Here is a 22,860-nt window from a genome sequence, read left to right on the forward strand (position 1 = left end):
CAGCAATGTCAAGCAAGGCAGTAAAATTACAAAGCACCGTCGTATGGCCCAGATCCGCCATGCTTTAGGTTCTAGAAGGAATTACGCTGTCAACAACGCTGCACTAGGTGCTAGTGCACACAACTATCTACAATGCATGACACGCTCCATTGTGGGGATGCGCGCCGGGAGGGCTGACAGGGCTGAGCCACGGGCGTATTACTAATACGCCCAAGCCACATCTAATCAAGCCCTGATACGGCAACAATACGACGTGCTGACAGTCATTCTTGCGATGGCCATCCGATTGAGGGCTAAGGAAGGGGGCTGAGCTGTGCGTATAGGGAATTTGCTTTGGGTCTACTCTGATGCGCATACGCAGTAGACGAGCAAGGCTGAAGGATACCATTTGGAATACCCTGGTAGTTTAGTTCGGATATGATATCAGTACTGGAATGAAGAACCGTATGTCGGTACATATATATATAAGGACCCTCGTTGCCTCCTAAACAACAAGCCATCCATCAGCAACAACTCACATCTACAACAACAAGACATTCTCTCAATATCCAACTCCAAGCGACCATCATGCTTCCTGACTTTCCCTTACACTCCGTCGTCGCGGTGCTGCTCGCCTTTGTCCCTTTGGCGAGGACAGCACCTCAACCGATCACGAAGCGCTCGACATCGGAACTTAGCTTGACAGCTCAGCTGCGACTTGCGGACACGTAAGTACCTCAGTACAGTCTCAATAGTGCAGAACGAATGATCTGATCGTTTAGCGCCGTCGAACGCTACAAGCTCCTCCCCAAGGATGAAGACTTTGTCTTCAATTTCGCCGGAGCCTCTTTTCCAGTTGCCACCAGCCAGAATTTTCACGCCCTTGTAGGCACTGGTATATCCTTCAGCATCTCGCAACTGCCAGGTATTCTTGACCATAATTGGCTCTACTTGTTGAAGCTACGCTAATCCATCTCAATAGCATGCAGCATGAGCTTCCTGCACCTCCATCCTCGTGCAACTGAGCTCTTCGCCATCACGTCGGGGCGCGTGTTGTCTGAGATGGTACCTGAGGCGGGCGTCCTTGACTCTGAAAACCACCAACGAGTCATCCGTGCCGAGCTCGGCCCTGGCATGTTGACCATCTTTCCGGCTGGGTCGTTTCACATGCAAGTGAACCCAGACTGTGAACCTGCCAATTTCACCGCAGCCTTTAACTCGGATGAGTTTGCCGTGGGTATTGTCGCTGCACAGACATTTTCATTCAGTGATGATGTAATTGCTCGCACATTTGGGGAGACCATTTCTGGTGAGGATATTGAAAAGGTCCGGCATGCTATTCCTGCGACCATGGCCATCAAGGTTGAGGAATGTTTGGCCAAGTGTGGTAAGCAGAAGCGCCAGGCTTAATATGTTGAGGTAATATACAGTGCTGGAGACCCCATAGTCAAGAGTTGCTTCCTACATGGATGCAGCCAGGCTACCAGACAGTTCTGACTCAGCTTATTATAAGGTGCTGCCTCATTGCACGGGATCGTATATTATCATATTCTACAAAGTCTGTTATGGGCAATCTCATCAATAGCAGTTGGTTATCTTCCGGGGTTATTGACATTTGAAAAATGTGTTAGAAGAAGGGATAGAGGCGCTTTCTAACAGCAAGTAAAGAAATTCATTAATTCTGTTACAGTGTCTTTTGGATACCACCATCAATATTAGGTACAGAGAGCCATGGAAATTTGGTCAGTCTGTGAGCAGTCATTATTATAAGCACCTGGTATTCTGGTAGTGTTCATAGAGCAACCAGCAATCTACTCGACACAATTTACGCTGTAGCAGTAAGGTTTGATATCCATGACCCATTCAAAGGGGTGCTCCCTACGGGCAAAGAATCTGGACATACCCCCGGTCTATTTTACCCACTCAATATGATATACTGTCTGATTAATTTTAAGTTGGGGATAAAGGAGTAGAAGTGAGATAGATATATTATAGGCTTAACCCACTTCTCTCTCTCATATAGGTGTCATTATGTGCTTTTATTAAGATATGGCTTCGTAGCTATTAAGTGCAAAATATTTGGGTGTCTTAATATTCACCTGAAGGCTGCTTGAACCTAGGCAGCAAAGTGGCAAGGGAATATATACTAGGATGGTTGGGCACCAACATAAACATCCTATTGTATGTTTTTTACTATTCTTTCTGGCTTCGTTGTATGCCTTTGCCAGCCCAGACTGCCTGAAGCCCACTATTCTTCATCTGGCCAGCCTAAGCTGATGTGTTGTCCAGTGTGCAGCCTTCATCCTTCAGTATGCTTGTGCCTCTTAGAGTCTGTCTCATTCCTTAACAGCACCTGCACTGTGGCTATGAATCCAACCTCGGCTGCAAACATCCCTTTGTGACAATCAAGGCATTCTACAGCCTAGGACATCCGCAAATGCTTGCGTTGCGCATTCATCATCACATGGGGCATGGCACGGCGGTTTGTAGGACTGACATCAGAGATGCCGACAATATGATGGTATAGTTGAAGCACTAACATACTAGCCTTGCCTGCATGTTCGCTAAAGGAGAATTTTTGGACTATGGCCACCCCAGGGAAATTAATTGAGTATGTGCCAACATTCTCTCGTGATAGTCTTCTTTGCAGACTGAACCTCGAGGGGCCTGTGCCTGGTCCGATGACTCTTGCCAGCGTCCAAAATTCGTCCACCAGTAGCCACCACGAGGAAGGGCATCGTCATTTGTGGAATACGACAAGCGACGTTTAATTATCCCGATGAATTTCATTTAAATAGCCTATATTGCGCAATAACGTCTGACTCTCCCAAAGCCTTGCTCATATGACCACGGCATCGGTAACAGTGGGATGAAACAGGGGGGGTTTCTTCAGGCCTGCCGGCAAGGGGTACCGAATACCCGGCCATGCAATTTGCGGGGTGATCCCAGCGTTGGCTGAACCTTTCCGTTCTTGATTCGGACACAACAGGGTATCTTGCAGAGTGTGGAGAGTAAATGCACGAACAGCCGACAGCTGCAAGGATTTTTCCGTGGGGAAATAAGACTAGTCATGCATCATGCTCTATATCCACCTATCTTCGGCACATCAACATCCCTGCCATTGTTCATGACCTTCCACAATGACGTGGAGTCCGCGTGTCTATCCTGTGGCTCTGTTGTCTTTCTGGTGCAGTCTAGCCTGGGGCCATCCAAGTTTCCGAGGTTATATCAATTGAGATATGTTGTATATTCACCAGCATTTTTCACTTGCAGCGTTTAGGCCTCGCTTGCATGCTACATCACTGGTACGCAATCTATCTCGCTCAAGGAGGCGCCTAGACGGCCTATTCTACTGGGTAGCTGGACGGCATGGACTTGATGCTCTTCTGGCACCCAGCATGCCACGGTCCGGTCCTGGAACGGATTAGACATCCAGTCTCATTTGTGTAACGCCGGCTAAAATGAATGGTTATGATATAAAACCACTCTCCTCGTAGCTTTTACAAACCAAATTATTCTCTTCCTTCGACTGGAAGCAATCTACTTCGCTCTTTGTCTATCACTTCTACTGATGTGCAAGCACCTACCACCATTCAGCATGAGGCGCGTTCAATCCACTCAGCTGCTTGCAGCACTTTTCTTTGCTACTCAAGCCGCAGCTCATGGCCATGTTACAAACATCGTGATTAACGGTGTTTCGTACCGTGGATGGAATATTGATTCTGATCCCTACAATTCTAGTCCCCCGGTGGTGGTAGCGTGGCAGACCCCCAACACGGCAAATGGCTTCATCTCCCCAGATGCGTATGGAACGAACGATATCATCTGTCACCTCAATGCCACCAACGCGCGTGGACATGCTGTCGTCGCTGCCGGCGACAAAATATCCATTCAATGGACAACTTGGCCAGATTCCCACCATGGACCAGTATGTTCTCTTCGTCCAGCCTGGCTCCGCTCAATAACGGAGAGCTGGCCAAATGTCCATCAAACAATTTGATATGGTATTAACTTAGTATAGGTCATTGACTACCTGGCTAGGTGCGGTTCGAGCTGCGAGACGGTAGACAAGACGACTCTGGAGTTCTTCAAGATAGACGGTGTTGGACTGGTGGATGACTCAAACCCACCGGGGGTCTGGGGCGACGATCAGATGATCGCCGATAACAACTCTTGGCTTGTGGAGATTCCCCCGACGATTGCACCGGGCTACTATGTCCTTCGACATGAGCTGATTGCTTTGCATGGAGCTGGAAGTCAGAACGGAGCCCAGAACTATCCCCAATGTTTTAACCTTCAGATTACAGGGTCAGGGACGGCGCAACCATCTGGTGTGAAGGGCACGAATCTCTACTCACCCACGGATCCGGGTATCCTGGTCAATATCTATAGCTCGCTTTCGACGTATATAGTTCCGGGCCCAACGCTCATTCCCGGTGCTGTGTCAGTCGTGCAGTCCAGTTCTACCATTACTGCTTCGGGAACGCCTGTGACCGGCTCTGGAAGTGCCCCAACTACCAGTGCACCGACCACCACCAAGGCTACTACAACGTTGTCCACGACAACCAGAGCCACCACGACCAAAGCTACGACCACGGCCGGCGGCTCGACTTCTGTTCAATCTGCCTACGGCCAGTGCGGTGGCAGTGGATGGTCCGGTCCCACGGCCTGCGCTACCGGAGCCACGTGCAGTTCTTACAACAGCTACTACTCCCAGTGCATTCCAACCGCCTCCTAAGTGTGCTTGAATGCTTGTGAGGGTTACTTTGAACCCGTCTATGCCCTCGCTTCTAGCCTCCATTTCCTTTTGATATTTGACAGTGCATTCGAAGCCTGGATTGGATGATGGTGACTTTGTTCGAGTAATATGAAAACCAGTAATCGAAAACCGAGTTATCCAAGTTCATGTTGTAGCCAGCTATGAACCGAACTGGGATAATATAAATCGTCTATTGAGCGTGGCCATTGCTCTCTTCATACAGTAATCCCCTTCCAGATTTCCGTCCAAGAAGCCCTCGGTCGACGTACTCTTCCTTCAGCCACTCGATAGGCTTCGAATCGAGCCCTCTCTCCTCCACATAATGCCTTTCAATGTTGTACACCGTATCCAACCCCACCCGATCCATCATCTCACAAGGCCCAAGCTCAGCATGGAACCAACTCTTGAAGAGTCGATCAATATCTTCCGCTGTTCCCACCCCTTCAGCCATAACCGAGAGAGATTCTCGCTTGATCGCAGCCCAGATTCGATTGAAGATCAACCCTGTAGATTCCACCTTGGCATGGATGGGAATGAATCCCGCCGCGGCGGACTGCTCCATCAGAAATGCAATGATGGATGGATCCGTGTATCCGCAGGTCATGATCTCGAGATAGTTCTGATCCGGAGGCATGTAATAGTGTCCGTTACACACGCGGTATTTTCGCGTGACATGCTGAATCATCTCGCTGGATTTATACGAGGAGGAGTTGGTGGCCAGAATACAGTCCGGTGGAGTGAGTTGGTCCAGTTGGCCGAATAGTTCAATTTTCAATGGGAGGATCTCTGGAATAGCTTCGATGACCATCCAAGCGTTCTGTACCGCGTTCTCCAGTGAGGAGGAGAGTAATACACTCCCTGGTTTTGTGCCGAGTTTGGTGGATTGTTCTGGCATGGCGTCGTTGATGTATTTTAATGCCGCACTGGCGACTTCGGGGGCTTTTTCGTACAAATGAACAGTATGCCCTGCTGCTGCCCACATCATGCATAGTCGACGCCCCAAAACACCGCCGCCTATCACGGCGACAGGGCGAGTTGTTGTATCGGGCTCGATCCATGAGGTTGATATCATGGTGATATGGTTGCGGTAGGTGGTAAGGTTTATTCTGGGGAGTGAAATAGAGGAGACAGTACTCTAGTGACTAAGAAACAGGACATTCAAGAATTTCTATAAGTACAGAGTCAGGCATACAAAAGATTAAGGCCCCATTTTGACCATCACAGTGCCTTAGTTTCGACATAATACGATGGAACGTACTACCGCAGACCCCACAACCCCCACGTCCCACATGGCTTACCCCAAATTCACGTGATAATGTACCTTTGTGATTCTGATTGGCTCGTGCCTTACCTCGGACATCTTTGGTGTTGGGGTGGGGTAAAAAAGGCCTCTAGATCTTCTCCCACATAAGAGGTATTGGGGCTTATCTTTCCTACAGCATCCAATTCCACCCTTTCATCGACCCCATTCATCATGAATGATGGCAACTCCGTCTGGGGCTTATTTGCCCACCCGACCATCACCTATTCTTGAGCCAATCCCCCACTACCCCAGCAATGTCATCCCAGAAGAGCGGGTCACATTACGCATGGCGGTCATCTTATCCAATGGTAGTAATTCCAATAGTCAAATCCAAGTCTGCAATTACAGAGGCTAATGTGTGGCACAGGCGTTCGCGTGGAGCACCAATTCACATTCCCCGCCATGAACATCGCCAACTGCATCATCCACGGCGAAGGCGAAATGTACTCGGTGGAAATAACCCACCGCTGCACCTGCCGACGTCTATTGCACGAGGAGCTCGTCCGGATGCTCCCCGGTTTCCTACGCGAAAATGACGTTTATTGGTTCCGCACCAGGAACCCAGAGACAAACATCCAGCATACCTGCTTATTCGACGGCGCGGAACTCGAAATGCAGCTCGTGACCTCTCACGTCCCCGAATGTGGCTTTTGCTTCGCGCGTCGAGCGTTTATTGCCGAGCGGGATGCCTTTGACCGGCAACAGGGCCAGATGCCTCAAGGATCGGCATCGTCGACTTCCCCGCGCGACCACAGTCTGAGCTCTGGATGGACGTTCCGTGAACCGTCGGATACGGAACGGTTACGGGTAAATCGTCATGGGTGGGAGATTATGTTTGTTCTTCATCCTGATGCGCGGGAGGGGGCGGTGACTATCTCGAGGTTAAAGATGGAACTGTGTCGGTTGTTGTCCGTTGCTGACCCGAGACGGATCATCTTGACGAGTGGCCCATTCATCTGGGGAGTAGATTTCCAGGAAGATGGTAAGGATTACTACAGTACTTATTTTGTAAATGACTTGATCGTCGAGTCGCGGAGTATGAAGACGCCGAGGGGCAGCGCTCTCATGTATGTACTCGAGGCAGATACAATGGGACGACCATTATAGCAATCATCTCAACCTATCAAGAATCTTTAAAGCCTTGTAAAAGCAACAATTCGAGAATGTGAATTGTAAAACCTTAAAGCCTCCCCACGTACGGAGTACTAAGGTTACATGATTACATCTATTTACTACCTTATGCACAGACCGAGTGGACCAGTCAACCCCGCAGTGTCGCCCCCACAGGATTTGTCCAGAGTTTACCTCTCGTATGTTCCTCCTTGGCGAAGAGGATGAAAGTGACTGGGGTTTAAGAGATCAAAATCGTAGTCCACCCCATGAGTGCTTCCAGACTATGGACTTGGATTCTCCCCAACTGACACCCCACATGTCGACTGTTCCTGAGAACCCTACCCGTCCCCACCGTTGTGTTTACTGCGGCCTCTGCTTCAAGCGATCAGAACACCTGAAGCGCCATGTGAGGAGGCGTACGTCTTGGCCTCTTTTCGCCATCAAACCCTTGGTCAATCCTTGCTGACAGTTCATTAGACACCAAGGAACGACCTTTCCGTTGTCGAATATGTGGGGAGAGCTTTTCCCGAAAGGAATTGCATGACCGCCATCAACGCACCCGCCATGGCGCGACTTCAAGCATCCCATTACCCGAAATAGTAGAATCAGAGCCATCAGCAGCTACCCATCCAAATTCGTACTCGCCAGGACAGGTTGATCCTGTTCAAGGTGACCCGTCCAGTCGAGCGCCATTCACGTCGTTCGTCGAGGAGCCGGCGGAACCAGCATTGCACGCTCCTTTAGCGCCAGAGACACAGCGGCATGACAACCTTTACTTGGCCGGGAGCCCGGGTAGTCCTGCATTCCAAGAAAATGCGTACTCTGTGATCTCCGACCGGCGTCGAGACTCTCGACTCCAGACGCCTCTAGGAAGCGAGACTCCTCCGTGGTTGAAATTACCCAGCGGGCTGGAGTTCGCCTCGCTTCTCTCAGCATTGAATAGATCTCCGTTATCTACAAGTCTTCCGACACCGCTACGGCTGTGCACACCGCAGAGTGAGGCGATCTTTGAGAATGATCGGAATGAGACTGCCCGTTTGGGGATCGAGAAAGCGCTTGACGGTTTGAGGGTGCGTTCTGCGGATACAACTGTCGGATCATGCTGATGAATTCAGAGTATCAATGTCGCAGGGAGCGAAGGATATTCCCATCGCTTCAAGATCCCAGAGATGGATTCCCTATACCGGTACTGGCATATGTTCTTCGAGATACCTCATAAGAACCTTCCGTTTGCTCATCCGAAGTCGGAAATCTATCAAATACCAGGTATAACCATTATTTCTGTTTGAAGTATATTTTACTGACAGAGTAGCTATTGCTATTGGTGTTCTCGCCGACGGTGCGATGTACTGTGACGAGCCGGAGGTCGGCCAAATGCTGTTTGAGGCCTCCCGCCGCATTGTCGCTCATCACGTAGGTACATTTCGCCTCTGCATTATGCATAAGACTTATTAATTATAGTTGAACACGCTCTATACCCGTGAAAACAATACTATACCTATCTGGATCTTCACTACACTCTTGCTGAATTGTGTCTTTGGTTTACCCGGGGGCAAGTCTAGCGAGAGCGACATTACCCTCGGCAGCCTTGACAGCTTGATAAACCTCGCGCGAGTGATCGAATCGGGCCCGGCAATGGATCTTGTCGATCAGGCATCCACAGTGGAGGAGAAATGGAAGAGTTACATCGAGGGAGAATCTCACCGCAGGTAAGCTATATATGCCTCCAGCGCCGGCGTGGCTAATCGTCAGATCAATTCTTTGTTTCATTGTTGTAAGTGGTTTGTGGTCGGTGGCATACGAGCCAATCGTCAATGTCCTGGACTTTCCGTTCAGTTTGATCGAATTCCCCTGGTCGGAGACCTTGTGGAATGCCCGTTCAGCCGTTCAATGGCACGCACTATATCAGAACCCGCGAAGTCGATCGCCTGGCAGCTGGTCAGAGAATGTGGAGGCGCTCTTGTTCGGCAAACCCCAGCCGTTAAACGGTCTCGCTTCTCTTTGCCTCGTCGTCGGGCTTCTACTCTACATTGACGGGCTTCGACGAGAAGCAGTCCTCGACGTTGTCGAGATAAACTCATACCTGCAGCATGCTCTAGATCAATGGTTCCAGATACATGACCGGACGAGTATGGAGAATCTGGCCCTCAATCATCTCTGCTATCCTGCTGCATATTATCTGCGCATCTCCCTTGTCGTGGACATCCGGCAGACAATGGACCTCATGCGCAGTAAGGAATTTTCAGCCATGCGCAAGGTACTGCGTGAGGGGGATTTGGTGCAAGCAGCTGCCTTTGCGCGAGCCGCTATGATTCCGTGGGTGATTAGCCGGCGGAATCAAACGTCCATGGTCGCAATCCCATGCGGTAAGCCATACATATACTTCGTATAAAAAAATTTTCTGACTTTCTAGGGGTGGTTATCGTGGAGTGGGCGATTGACGTGATGGACAATCAGCCCGAGGATTCGCCTCAACGGGAAGTGCTTCGGGGGTTTGAAAGCTCGATTCGCGAGTATTGGCCTGTAGCACCATTTGTGACTGCTGTGGATGTCTGGAGAGCAGTTCGCAGAATTATTGCTAATGGACCAGGTATGCTGTCGGCCCTCTAGGTTTGCAATACTAACAGTTGCAGTTACAACGGCTTTAACGCGGAGTATGGATGCGTACGAGATGTCTCTAGCATTAGCTTAGATCAAGGAATAATCGGACCAATTAAAAGTGTAACTTACATAAATCGAATCGCTCCTCATCATGCCATGCTCGGCGAATAAATACGAGTCTTACCCTGGCAGCGCTGATAAATCGCATCTGAATTCCCTATCAGCATCAAGCATCCCCAGTATTAAACTTTACTACTGACGCCAACCAACGCCACGACAAGACCTAGAAGGCTGGGCACTGGAATGACAGCAAGGTAGCGGAATAGGCCCGTCAAGAGCCACCGGGAAATCCAGTCCACGGCGGGAATACCCCACAGTCTGGGGTAAAAGTTGGGGTAAGCGATCAACACGGGGAAACAGGAATCCTTCGATATAAGTAGATCTCGCACCCTGCGTCTTCCTTCCTCATCTGAATTAAATGTACTAGTGGCAATGTACGCAACCGACACCGATATCGAGAAACCCACCACAATGGGGGTCGAGCACGTGGCCGAAACGCCCGTCTCCTCCGTCAGCGAAAAACACTCGCAGGATGCGGAGCAAATCCCCCACTTTACGCCTGAACAGGAGAAACGGGTGCTCCGCAAGATGGACCTGCGGTTGATTCCCATGCTGTCTGTTCTGTATCTGTTGGCGTTTCTGGACCGTGGGAATATTGGGAATGCGAAAATCGAGGGGTTGGTTGAGGATTTGGGGTTGACGTCGCAGGAGTATAGCTGGTGTTGTATGTTCAATTGACTCAAAATTCGAGAACTTTGCTGACATCTCTAGTAACGGTGTTCTTTTTCACGTACTGCGCGTTTGAGATGCCGAGTAATCTACTGCTTAAAAAGTTGCGGCCATCGAGATGGTTGCCGTTTTTGATGATTGCTTGGGGAATTGTCATGGTATGTTTCTCAAGGACTGAGGATGAATTTCGCTGATGAAATAGACGTTGATGGGGGTTGTTCACAACTATGCTGGGCTTTTGTCCGCGCGTATCTTTCTTGGTGTTGCTGGTGAGTTTGCAGCAACATTGATATGCAAATATTATACTGACCTGCGCAGAGGCTGGTCTATACCCTGGCACCGCCTACTACATCACCATGTGGTATCCCCGTGAAAAAGCTCAGTACCGACAGGCTCTCTTCTTCAGCTCGGCCAGCATCGCCGGTGCTTTCTCGGGACTTCTCGCTTACGCGATTAGTGTATGTCTTGTGGCCCTTGCAACGGCAAAAGCTAACAGAGAATAGAAAATGGACGGCGTGGGCGGGTATGCCGGCTGGCGCTGGATTTTCATCTTAGAAGGACTTCTGACCGTTGCTGTCGCATTTGTCGCCCCTTTTGCGATTCACGACTTTCCCGAGACGGCCACCTTTCTGACCGAGGAAGAGCGCCGATGGGTGATTCACAAGCTGCGGTCTCAATCCGGACGCGACACAACGCAAGACGGGGCAGTCCATGAGGAATCGCGATTCCGCGTACGCTACGTGATTGATGCGTTGACGGATTGGCAGATCTATGTTGCTTTGTTTAGTATGTTTCCCCTCTGCGTCCCTGCAACGACTCAATGAGACTAATTGATCAGTGTACTGGGGGATCACCACCCCTCTCTACGGTATCTCATACTTCTTGCCATCCATCATCAAGGATTTAGGGTACAAGTCCTCAACAGCGCAGTTGCTCACGGTGCCAATCTACATCACGGCAGCCATCGTGGCTATCGGTTCAGCCTGGCTGTCGGATCGTCGCAAGCAGCGATCTCCATTCATTCTCTTCTTCATGTCGCTGATTGCCATCGGGTTCATCATTGTCATTGCCTCCACCGGTCGGGGAGTACCAGGGGTTGTTTACTTTGGTGTATTCGTCGCCGTCGTCGGTGAGTTTATTCCGCCAAAAAAAAGACAGCAACAAATCTGACATGGCCAGGTATCTATCCTGCTTTCCCAGGAAACGTCACCTGGCTCAGCGTCAACCTGGCTGGGGACTACAAGCGTGCGGCCGGAATGGCCATCCATATCGGGTTGGGTAATATGGCGGGTGGTAAGTACCTGCGATGCTTTAGACAGAAAAATGCTAAAATGCTAATTTTGCAGCCATGGCATCGAACTTTTACCGCGCGCAGGACGCACCCAGGTATATTCTGGGCCACTCATTGGAGTTGGGTTTTGCGGTGGTGGGAATCATTGCAGTGGTGGTTCTGCGATTCTCGTATCAGCGCATCAACAAGAAACGGGATCAGATGGATGTCTCGGGCTATGACAATGCTCAGTTGGCCAGGATGGGCGATCGGTCGCCTTTGTTCAGATATATGCTGTGATGGCTGACGAGGGCAATGGTAAAGTCACGATGTGGTAATGGCAATGAGAATTCATTACGAGCGATGTAACCAAATCAACTACCTAAAAAGGAGTTCGGATTTAAGCGAGATGAATTCTGGTTGCTGCGTGATGATTGGTTGGATGAGAGCCCCTACGGACCCTGTGCTAGACTATTCTCCTCGAAGCTTTCTACTAAACCGGAGTAGTTTCAGGCACCAGAGGCACTAGTTGTCTTAGGACAGACTTAGCTGCGCTCTAAACAGTCATGGCTGAGTCCAGGCTCGTTTCTGTCCTTGGCAGTCAGATTCAAAAATTTACGATCGTTCAATAAGTGAGGATGGAAGAGTCTTAATCATAATCCTTTCTGTAGTTGCTTTTGGTTTTCCGTCAGTGACCAAAGGGATTATATCCCGTCCTTTTCACGAGGGCAAGATAGATGGAGACACAATCATTCACGTGAATCAGGTCTGCGCTATACGAAGATAGCTGGACTCCTGAATCAAGGACTCTAAGCTAAGCTAATGTAGTGTTATTCTAAGTTATAACAAAATAGTAACAACCATAGCTGATTCGCTGTGTCTCACATGCGCTAAGGCGTTCTTCTTTTCTTAAATGAGGCTCTCATTCCCACTTTCGACTCTTAATTCTGCCTACTCACTACCCTCAACAGCTGTACAGCATCATGGCGGGCACCTCATCCCTCCGCGGAAGAGATTGGATTCACTTCGGCCTGCGCATCATCTTCTGCGCATCTGCAATCGCTCTCCTGGCCGTCACAGCACGCCTAGCAACAGGATGGGGAGGAGATAATGAAGAGCCCCCGATTGTGCTTCCCATCGTTCTAGCCACGGTGAGCCACCCAGCTTTTTTTTTGTTTGGCAATTTCTAATGAATACAGGCTTCCCTGGCAATCGTCACAGACCTCCTCGCTCTATTCTTACTTTTCCGATATATCGGCTTCATCACGGCGACGGCTCTTGTCGACATCCTCGTCATCATCCTCTGCGCTATCGGGGCTGTCTCCATCTCAACGGGAGACTTTGCCTTTTACCTGGGGCTTTACTATCATGATTACCCGTCAGTGTCGGCGCAGGCGGAGATTATCGTCTTTGCGTTGAATATTCTTGTAGCGTAAGACTGCCTGTCGCTGAATGTGGATTGAGACTAATAATGGTTCGCAGATGGGAGAGGATTCTTTCGATAATTTTGTGCTCTGTTTCTCGTAGGGGGCGGTTGGTGGCTGAGGATGCTAAGGAGGTTCCGGTGCAGGCGCAGGCCTGCTATGAATAGTTATATTACTTCGAAGGGCGTTTAATACTGCATATTGCACTTAATGAGAATACTGGCAACTTCTGACTGATCGTCTCATCCCTCATGGAAGCTTGTTTGAATCAACCGGCTACAACGATGTCCCCTCCGCCATTACCTGCGGCACCGCCAACCGCCGTCCCTGCTCATCACATACCTTGACAACCCTCGGCGTGATCACCATCCCCTGTCTTCCGGGATAACCCCAGACAAATTCAAACGCACATGGCTGCGCAAACAACCACCGACCCAATTCCGCCGCAGCGGAGGCTACGGATCTTAAATGCTGGAGGCGTTCTGCTCTAGTATGCGCGGGATTGGCATACCCAGTGAAAGCGTCGACAAACAGCTCTGCAAGGCTGCTGATGGCATGCTCATCCACGTCGCGAGCGGCCTGTTGGCGCTGGTAGAGGTACGCTGTCAGCATACGCCACTTAAATAGCACTTGGTCTGTCTCTGTGGCATGTCAGTCACTCAACGTCTATTGCAGTACGCAAGCTGTACGCTACCTGGTGTCTGGTTCACGACTTGCGGGCATGACGCGTAACATGCAGGGAGAAGACCCCCCTTCCCAGGCCCGGGGGTGATCTGCTGTAGCAATTCCCGAACAAGGATATGAGTGAGGACCGCGCGATTTCTACCTGGTTTAGCCAGCAAGGTCGCAATCGGTGACGGCAGGTACGGGGACTCGTAGCTTGCAAGAGACGTAGCCGGGTCGTGCAGATTGGATGCGGCTGCGGAAGAGTAGTAGTTGTCGACGTGGAGACTGGCATGGTCGAACAGCGTGAGGATCCGCGCGCGTACTGTCTCGTCGTCGGCTGGGTGAGGGGTATGAAGCGAGGATGCGGATGCACCTAGATGTAGTGATGGATGCTGCGATGGTTTCTCTTCGGAGAAATGCTCTGAACGGCCGGCGCGTGCGCCTTTTCTGCGCCGACGGAAGAAGAGAAAAGCACCCAGGATCGTCAGGGCGGCGGTGCCGATGATGCAGCCGACAATCGCGCCGGCTAGAGCGCCTCTACTCACATTGTTTGGCAACGGTTGGGGAAGACTGGTTTGGTTAGTCGCGGTGCTTGACGCGGTAGAGCTGGCGATTGTGCTGCTCGAGTTGAGAGAGATGCTAGAAGGTGTGACAGAGGTGATCGGCGATGAAGCTGACAGAGAGCCGGGCGTTGGTGTACTGGTTGACACTGTTTCTGAGCTTGATGGGGATGTTGCAGACGCGCTTGTCGGGGTTGCTGTGGGCGGTTGCTGACCGGGTAGAGAAGAGGACGATGCCGTGCTCGAGGGAGGCGCCAATAGCGTCGTTGTGTCGGTGGTTGAGGAGGTCGGCGTAGGGGCAGCCATTCTGTGAGTAGGTTCAGGAGGATGTATGCGCACTTTCGAATACAGCTTGGGGACTTGGGTACTCTTATGAAACGAGATTGTAACCCTGCGTGGTTGGGAACATGCACATCCTTGAATCCGGCTTAGTGAAACAACCCAATTGATCAAAGAGAAATCAGGCTGGATTCAACCAGGCTGTGATTTACGGCTCATTTTCCACTTCGAGGCTGGTAAACGGTCTTGGCTCATCGCTGACTCGCTAGGCCATCAACAACCCTGGTCAGGAGATGCCGCGCTGTAGCTGCGCCGCAATTTCTCGACCTTGCAATTCCCAACGCCATGACCTTTCCGCCAAGGGTATTTTCGTCCCATATCTCCAGGGAAGTAGAGTCGCGAAAAACCTCGATCGTGGCCAGCGTTTCTCTTCTGGTTGACGATGGACGAAAAGGAAGTTGTGGCAATCCATAAACCCTGGGACGATGACTGGAGACCGGATATCGTAGTTGGGGTCGATTTTGGGATGACCTGCACAGGTACCGATCTTCAGTAATTTTGGATCTGTCAGACGCTCACGAGTAACAGGAGTCGCCTATTCAATCGGCCCGGAATGGCTTCCCCCGAGGACCATCCAGCGATGGCCGGGAAAGCTCATCAGCGAGTTGGCCAACAAAGTGCCCACGGCAATTGAATATGAATCTCCTTCAAACAGCGTCAAGTCATGGGGGTTTCTCTGCAACACAGAGGATCCGGCCTCGGACATCAAGGAGTATTTCAAGCTGCACCTGGCTCCTGGCAGTCACCCAGACGGAAAGATCACACGGGTAGAGGCTCAGCGATGGCTCCAGGACTATATCCGTTGCATATGCCAGCATGTCACAGCGCATTTCAGAGACACGCTTCCCTCCTTTGCAGTCTGCAACGTCGAATGGGTATTCAGCGTGCCCACAACATGGAAGGATGTCCGTATGGTTGAAGAAACGCGTCACCTACTGCAGCGAGCGATCAACATGGGCAGTCCGGGGATGTCCCCAGAAAATAATCGCGCCGTAATTGGGCTCACTGAGGCAGAGGCTGCAGCTGTGTATGCTTGCAAGGAACATTATCAGGTGAGACTATCTACGGAACCTGCGATCAATGTATTAACTGCTGCAGATGAATGATATCGTCCTCGTTTGTGATGCAGGAGGTGGAACCACAGTATGTAGAGCGCGATCCCGTAATCCATTATCAGCAGCTGCTGATTGTGGAGGATGTCAACATTCTCCAACTCAAGTCCGCCCGCGGCGAGCCAACGAAACTCGATCAGTTCGGCAGCGTTGAGGGTATGTCCTCTCGGAAGCGTTCAAAGTCTACAGCTAAATCTAGTTAGGACGGCCTATTGGCTCTGTTTTTATCGACCGCGGGATGCATAGTCTTATTTGCGAGCGGCTATCCAAGCTTCACGACAGACTGGATATGTCTCCATCGCACACAGCATGGAGGATGATCCTCGGCCGATTCCAAAGACTCAAATGCGCGTTTGGTACCTCTGCAGCAGCAAATACCCCAAGTCTCAAATTAGACGTCCCCGGCCTCAAGCCGGGTCCTGACCTCCCCGAGGCAGAGGTCTACGACGGCCAGATGAGCATTTCTTGGTATGTGGCGGGTGCGTTCGCAAACAGTGTACAAGGTGATAGCTAATCTGCCAGGGACGATTTGCAACAATGCTTTGACGCAAAAATAGCCGAGATGTTCGACCTGCTCGATGGCCAAATCCGACACATGCATGATCGATTCGCAACGGAACGCATTGTACGTCAACTGCCAGGCTAATCTTAGACCTTGAACTGACCCATCCAGTCATACCTCATTCTGTCGGGGGGTTTTGGCAGCTCACCGTATGTTCGCAAACGACTGATGGACAGGTACGGCAGCGGGATTGGAAATGGACACGTCAATACCACAGCCATGCGGATCTTAATGGCCGAGGAACCGTGAGTCTTGTGTCAACATCTAATTGCCAGTGCTGATAACGCAAAGACAGCTTGCCGTCGTCCATGGTCTAGTTCTGGACCGGATCCAGCTGCTCAAGCGAGGTGTCGTCACTTTTGGATCCCGATGCTCTCCGGTCAGCTATGGGATCATCTGCGACCAGCTTTACATCCCAGAGAAACACGAGGGGGAGCTTATCCGCCAGGATCCGCACGATCAGCTCAGATATGCAATTGATCAAGTAGATTGGTTGGTTGTCCAGGTACGCAGGCAATACAGTCGATCAAAGTAACATATGTATTAACAGCAGCAGGGCTCACCAGTCCCTCCGACCGGATTCGCAAAAGAGTTCCAGCTCAAGCTGGAGCCCGGCTGGGAAGCTGAGACCTTCCAGGCCCACATTGTCATGTCAATGTATCCGCCCGCGCTGCTCCCAAAAAGTATGTCTCACAAGGGGGTTGAGCGGGTCTGCACCCTGCACATTTCGACCGAGGGAGTAGACAAGAAGCTGAAGAACCGCCACTGGTACAATCGAAAGCCGGTCTTCTGGAAGGGCACGTTTAGCGTCAGAGTGGTGGTCGGGCCTGCAGACCTGGCTTTTCAATTGTGGTCCAAGGATCAGAGGATCAGGAGCAGCAGTCATCCGCCGATTGCTGTGAAGTGGATGTCTGCCGGGGTTTAGCTGTAGCGGATTGTAAGCATGAGCAAGAAGAGAAAGAGGTATGGCCTTTGGAAGTAATGTCTCTCTGTGAAATGGATTCCACTGCTCGCATTTACGGTTATTCTATTGAAAGCTACCTGATTTGCTCCCGGGGCATTTGCCCAAACTGATTGTAGTTTGTATCTATCCATTTAGATGATCATCCAGCAAAAGGCCGCATCAGCTTCATCTTGCTTGACCCACGCACCACTCGTCCCCAACGCACTAGACAAATCCAACAGTCTATCATACGACGGATAGGTCGACTTGTCATCTACGATATTAACCACCTTGCCCTCGTCAACATACTTCTCCACCCAGGAGAGCGAGACAACCGTACGAACGGGGTCGACAAAAGGCTCCTCGGAGGCCTGCAGCGCCTGGAACTCAGGGTCGCTGTTAACCCTCTTGAGCTCGGCGAAGCTGCGGAAGTAAAACTCGATCGTCACGTCATGGTCCTGACCCTGCGACATCTTCTTCAAATTCTCTTCAAATCAAGAAAATGGGAAGGCGCACATCGATTACTCAGCCGCAGCTTTTGCGGCGGTTCATGTCGTCCACGAAGGAGCGATAGGCTGGCGGGGAATAGCACTGCTGGGATGAGTGAAGCTTAATTGGCATCACAAGTAGACTTTTGTCTACTTATAAGATGGCATACCATACCATGATCATGTTGCAGTGTTGCAGGAGAATAAGATGTGAGAATGCAGCACACAATCTAAGACTTTAACACTATTTCAGTATATATTTATAATATTTCAATGAATGTTTGACGAAATTGTGTCAAGCATGGTTTAAGTGGATGGCGTAGCCTTATTAGTAATTCTTAAAGGGGGGCTGATGCTAGACTGAGTGCTATAGGCAAATAAGACTTAATTGTGGAATTATAATACACAAGATCATATAAGTGCTCTGCATCCTTCAAATGCATTAGTATCCCTCCACTGGTATGATAGCTCCTGCCCTAGAATTTTTGAACAAGGTCACTGGTGGCAGCTTGTACTTTGACACCATCTGACCAAAACAGGGCCACTTAGTCCATTGCTGTGGGCATTTATAGTACTTGTCTTATTGTGAAATGTCCAGCCAGTGTTACATAGATCTTATAGACTAATAAAGGCCTATATTGATAGTTAAGACGCCTTATAGCTATTTCCTCCTATGATGCTAAGCTTAACTTTAAGTATCCAGCTTCTAGAATATCCATCCGTTTAGTAGTCTCTAGAAATCCTGGAGTGCTACTCATTATGAATTATAAGCATAGTCTAGGAGCATAATAATAAAGAACCCTCAGCCTTATCCAGCCTTAGCACTGAGGGATAAGTGCATAGAGAAATAACTAAACTCATACAATCCATTAGCTACCAAGTTCCCATCATTTGGCCCCAACCATCAGGTAAATATTCCTCGTGCTCGTAATATCTCTCGCTGTCGAAATCAGGATCATAGGGATATTCAATTCCAACTCTCGCTCTGCCATCTCATTATAATAATGCTCAGAGTCCAGGTCTCCTCCATAGACTTCATTTGACACTTGCTGAGAATGTAGATTAGTACAAATCGATCGCGTGGCATATTGGTATCGTTCAAAGATGCAGATATCGTCTCTCGATTTGATGCTGGAAATATATGACAGCAAAGATTGGCACTCTGAGCGATAGCCACGAGCGATTGAACATAGTAAGTGAAAGATCTCTTGGGAATTACCTGCCTGCAGGCGTTCCTCCCAAATGATTGAAATAAGATCATTAACATCGTATCGGGATGCCAGAAGATCGACCGCGACGAGCAACATCAGGTCAGTCTCATGGTGGGAACCATTCCTCAGGAGGGTCCGGAGACTCCGGACTGTGCGGATTGCCCTTTGAGAGAACCAATAGCCTAGATTGCTGCACCCTTGAAACCCTCAAGAACAACATCCCAATCTTCTACGCCACCATCTTGCGTACATGGTTCCCCTATATTTTCCCTGGCCCGCTAGGGATGTCGATCCCCAACACTCTCAGAGCGAGAATTTGTGAACGATTTCAATAACACTGACCCGCTGGCCAAGTTCTTTGCGAATACTGACAGAGTTGACGAGGCCTAACGCCTTGATTTATGCAGTGTGTTTACAGTTTACTGCGCCAACACTAAGCTATTAAGACCGGAAATGGTCTCTCATTGGCGTTTCTCCCAATCGGTGGGTCTGCAGTAACGGCGCCAACTTCCTGAGACAAGTAATTGTTACGAGACTTACGAGGTCCGTAACAGTTATACGACGACTGTAACGCATGGATTAGAGTCACGACTATACACAATATATATATGATGTCTTTTGGCTGTCTTCGCTATGGTCTCACTCACTCTCCTAAACAGTTGTTGGACTCTCTATGCTTACTGACATTTTATACCATGTCCCAATTTATCACCTTATCTACCCTGCTATTCGTAGCAACCTTTACGTATGTGTGCGGAAAGATCCACTCGCACCGCCGTCAATATTCCGATCTGCCACAGTTGAAGCTATCAGTGGTCTTGGGACATTTGGGGGCCTTAAATCAATTTATCACCAATGGTGAACCCCAGAGACACATTGGTACTCGCATACAGTTCCCAATCCCGCCGCGCATCATTTTTCTTTCTTTTTTAGCGACACGACACTGACTCCTGAGGTAGATATTGTGTTCTCAGCGATCTACGAGCACTTGGGCAAACCTCCATTGTTCCTTCTTGATCTCTGGCCATTGGGACGGCCCATGTGTGTGGTCTGTAGCCATGAAGTCGCAGAGCAAATCTCAAGGCAGTCCAGAACGTTTCCTTATAGTGTTCCGAAATCGCCCACAACCAAGGCATTTGTTGACTTGATTGGGCCAACATCGATCATTACTGCTGAGGTATGGCGTTCTGTGCAATACCTTATGAGGCGTCTCAGGTAGTAATCCGTAACACAACAGGGGGATGAGTGGCGAGACCTGCGTGCGCGACTTAATCCCGGCTTCTCAACGGGAAACCTAACGACGTTGCTGCCGTGTATGGTGGAAAAGACGTTACTCTTCGCCGATATACTCGACCAATACGCTGCATCCGGCGAGCATTTTATGCTGGATGAGCTGTGTACTAATTTGACCTTTGACATCATTGGTGAGACATGTACCTGGTTTTCGCGGTGAGAAGGATATCTAAACTCGCCGCGTTTCTTGTTAACAGGTGCGGTGACTATGGGGGTCAACTTATGTGCCCAACTCGGAGAGGATCGCCAAAGTGAAATAGTCAAAATCTTCAAAGAACTCGGCTCTACATATGACAGTCACAGGGGCATCTGGGCCGTGCCGCTAGTTAGGCTACGCCGACGAAAGCTGGCCCGCAAGTTGAATGTCCTTCTTAGAGATTTTATTTCTAAGACATTTGAAGAGGTGAAAAGAGCCCCCCAGACTAATGCGACGGCAGGTCTGGGGTCGTGCAGTATCCTGACACTCATCCTGCGAGATGCAAATGAACTGACACCAGCTATTATGGATCGGACCTGTGACCAACTCAAAACTTTCCTTTTCGCGGGCCATGATACGACCAGTATTCTGCTACAGTGGGCCTTGTATGAACTCAGCCGAACTCCCAGGGCAATGAATGCGGTCCGGCGTGAGCTCGATTATATTTTTGGATCAGATACCTCCCCCAGATCTGTGGGCAATATCCTGCTTTCGGCGGATGGGAAAGCCCTGCTTTCTAAAATGCGGTACACCTCCGCTGTCATTAAAGAAACACTCCGCCTCTACCCCCCGTCTGGGAGCGCGCGATATGCTGAACGAGGATCGGGACTCACATTGAGGCTGCCGAATGGGAGAGTTTCCTGCGTGGACGGATTGGTCCTATATAATTGTGAGACGATCATTCAACGAGATGAGACCGTGTACGGCGAGTCCAAGGACGAGTTTGCGCCAGAGCGCTGGTTGCAAGATGATGAACTGAATATGCACTGGAGCCAGAACAAAGATCACGATCGTTACCGTGAGGCAAGATTTGCCGGACCACCAAGCGCCTGGCGCCCTTTTGAACGAGGCCCACGCAATTGCATTGGGCAAGAACTAGCCATGATAGAGGCTCGTCTGATCCTGGCGTCAGTGGTCAGGCGGTATGACTTTGCCAAAGTGGGACTCGGGGAGATCGCGATGGATGAAAATGGGCAGCCAGCTCTTAATTCTCATGGCCAGTATGAGACCAAATCCAAGCTCTACAATGTAATTACATCAACCCCCTGTACCTCGACCTGCATTTCGCATCTGGTTGGCTGACTTCTGAAAGACGTTACAGGTAACAGCAAAACCCATTGATGGGATGAAAATGAAAGTGAGGCTAAGCGCAAGAGCGTCTGAGGAATATAGATAAACCGACTGTTTCTATCTCTATAGTTGTGGGCGAACTTCGATCAATGTGATTCTGATGCAAGTACATTCTATCAAATTTCGCCCGTGTACCCGATCTGTAACAAAGGCCATGACAGCGAATACCTGAGGTCTGCGTCCAAGGTCCGGTAGATGGCCACGATCACTTTGTATCCCCAAGAAGACATCCACCAATGATTGCGTAAGTCGTGCAATAGGACACAGAAGTGAGCGAGAATGATGAGGGCAAAAGCATCCCTCTTTTGGACCAGCTGAAAGAACCGATCAGGAACGTGGAAGACCCACATAAAGACCCCTGATAGTCGATGACTTCCGGGATCGCCCAATTTCCCCAAAGGGTCTACTAGACGATCGATTGATTCTTGGTACATCTGGAATTCATGACTGGGATTCCTGTCGTAAGCCCTCAAATTGAGGTCACTCAGACAGGCAATGGCTGTAAGAGGAGAGCCAGACAACTCAGACACGGAGTCATCTATGTGGACGAGCGGGCCCAGAACCCCCCTCTTGACAGTCCCATAGATACCCACCGAGAAATTCATCATCTTTTTGACGAATACGCAAACCTGGTACAATTCATGTATAGCGTCCATGTCGGAATCTCCAACCACCAATAAGGGGGCAGCAAAGGAGAACAGGATCAGGATGAGTGATAGAGAAAATGCTGCGTTACAATCCGAGCGGGTCAAGTCCTCCAGGGTTGGAGCGAAGAGCTGTAATGATTGGCTGTGATAATTCAACGCACTCTGCAGCAGGTCTTCACGATCTGTAGAATTTGCTGCGGAGAGGCTAAGGTGTAGAGAGGAGAGTGCAAATATCCCACGCAGTAGGCATGGCTGCGTTAAGGATAGGTTTGGAATCACAACTTGCCAAATCCACTCGACATCCCTGCTCCGAGATACCGATTGATACACTGCAGTCGTCCAGTGTATGAGCAACCTGAAATGTTGGATATTCGCCTCTTGTGCTTGATCTTCTCGCTGCAGATTCTGGGCTCCGGGTTGATCCAGGGCATTGTTGTAAGGTCTTCTGTATTCTGGAATGGATGCCTCGCCACG

General features: G+C 49.9%; 9 protein-coding genes across 9 annotated transcripts; 6 read left to right on the top strand and 3 right to left on the bottom strand.

The window, feature by feature from the left end:
* Window positions 1-567: 567 nt before the first annotated feature.
* On the top strand, window positions 568-1,389 carry ALT_2252 (germin family protein; the record flags this gene model as incomplete). Its single annotated transcript, XM_033559609.2, has 3 exons — window positions 568-707; window positions 762-904; window positions 962-1,389. The coding sequence occupies 3 exons, from the start codon at window positions 568-570 to the stop codon at window positions 1,387-1,389; spliced, it is 711 nt and encodes a 236-aa protein (XP_033415500.2).
* A 2,188-nt stretch (window positions 1,390-3,577) lies between these two features.
* Window positions 3,578-4,717, top strand: ALT_2253 (putative endo-1,4-beta-glucanase; the record flags this gene model as incomplete). The annotated part of the gene is made up of 2 exons (XM_033559610.2): window positions 3,578-3,907; window positions 4,001-4,717. 2 exons carry the CDS (start codon window positions 3,578-3,580, stop codon window positions 4,715-4,717), a joined length of 1,047 nt encoding a protein of 348 aa, XP_033415501.2.
* Window positions 4,718-4,928: 211 nt separating this feature from the next.
* ALT_2254 (3-hydroxyacyl-CoA dehydrogenase family protein) lies at window positions 4,929-5,810 on the bottom strand (the record flags this gene model as incomplete). The annotated part of the gene is made up of 1 exon (XM_033559611.2): window positions 4,929-5,810. The coding sequence occupies one exon, from the start codon at window positions 5,808-5,810 to the stop codon at window positions 4,929-4,931; it is 882 nt and encodes a 293-aa protein (XP_033415502.2).
* Window positions 5,811-6,216: 406 nt separating this feature from the next.
* On the top strand, window positions 6,217-12,114 carry ALT_2255 (putative transporter C1002.16c; the record flags this gene model as incomplete). The annotated part of the gene is made up of 18 exons (XM_033559614.2): window positions 6,217-6,349; window positions 6,409-7,108; window positions 7,289-7,351; window positions 7,413-7,570; window positions 7,632-8,224; window positions 8,270-8,420; window positions 8,467-8,567; window positions 8,616-8,863; window positions 8,934-9,520; window positions 9,568-9,744; window positions 10,243-10,539; window positions 10,587-10,702; window positions 10,747-10,813; window positions 10,863-11,002; window positions 11,048-11,330; window positions 11,383-11,673; window positions 11,724-11,837; window positions 11,891-12,114. 18 exons carry the CDS (start codon window positions 6,217-6,219, stop codon window positions 12,112-12,114), a joined length of 4,443 nt encoding a protein of 1,480 aa, XP_033415505.2.
* Window positions 12,115-12,797: 683 nt separating this feature from the next.
* Window positions 12,798-13,405, top strand: ALT_2256 (uncharacterized protein; the record flags this gene model as incomplete). Its single annotated transcript, XM_089599290.1, has 3 exons — window positions 12,798-12,965; window positions 13,014-13,246; window positions 13,342-13,405. 3 exons carry the CDS (start codon window positions 12,798-12,800, stop codon window positions 13,403-13,405), a joined length of 465 nt encoding a protein of 154 aa, XP_089456436.1.
* Window positions 13,406-13,514: 109 nt separating this feature from the next.
* Window positions 13,515-14,770, bottom strand: ALT_2257 (uncharacterized protein; the record flags this gene model as incomplete). The annotated part of the gene is made up of 2 exons (XM_033559616.2): window positions 13,515-13,879; window positions 13,933-14,770. 2 exons carry the CDS (start codon window positions 14,768-14,770, stop codon window positions 13,515-13,517), a joined length of 1,203 nt encoding a protein of 400 aa, XP_033415507.2.
* A 415-nt stretch (window positions 14,771-15,185) lies between these two features.
* ALT_2258 (Hsp70 family protein) lies at window positions 15,186-17,402 on the top strand (the record flags this gene model as incomplete). Its single annotated transcript, XM_089599291.1, has 8 exons — window positions 15,186-15,282; window positions 15,332-15,855; window positions 15,933-16,071; window positions 16,119-16,383; window positions 16,438-16,540; window positions 16,589-16,722; window positions 16,769-16,982; window positions 17,034-17,402. 8 exons carry the CDS (start codon window positions 15,186-15,188, stop codon window positions 17,400-17,402), a joined length of 1,845 nt encoding a protein of 614 aa, XP_089456437.1.
* A 170-nt stretch (window positions 17,403-17,572) lies between these two features.
* ALT_2259 (uncharacterized protein) lies at window positions 17,573-17,893 on the bottom strand (the record flags this gene model as incomplete). The annotated part of the gene is made up of 1 exon (XM_033559618.2): window positions 17,573-17,893. The coding sequence occupies one exon, from the start codon at window positions 17,891-17,893 to the stop codon at window positions 17,573-17,575; it is 321 nt and encodes a 106-aa protein (XP_033415509.2).
* Window positions 17,894-19,184: 1,291 nt separating this feature from the next.
* ALT_2260 (cytochrome P450) lies at window positions 19,185-21,691 on the top strand (the record flags this gene model as incomplete). The annotated part of the gene is made up of 4 exons (XM_033559619.2): window positions 19,185-19,218; window positions 20,079-20,296; window positions 20,357-20,543; window positions 20,610-21,691. The coding sequence occupies 4 exons, from the start codon at window positions 19,185-19,187 to the stop codon at window positions 21,689-21,691; spliced, it is 1,521 nt and encodes a 506-aa protein (XP_033415510.2).
* Between the last annotated feature and the right edge of the window lie 1,169 nt (window positions 21,692-22,860).

The sequence above is a fragment of the Aspergillus lentulus genome, assembly GCF_001445615.1.
Source record: "Aspergillus lentulus DNA, contig: Alt04, strain: IFM 54703, whole genome shotgun sequence".
In the NCBI taxonomy this organism is placed as follows: Eukaryota; Fungi; Ascomycota; class Eurotiomycetes; order Eurotiales; family Aspergillaceae; genus Aspergillus; species Aspergillus lentulus.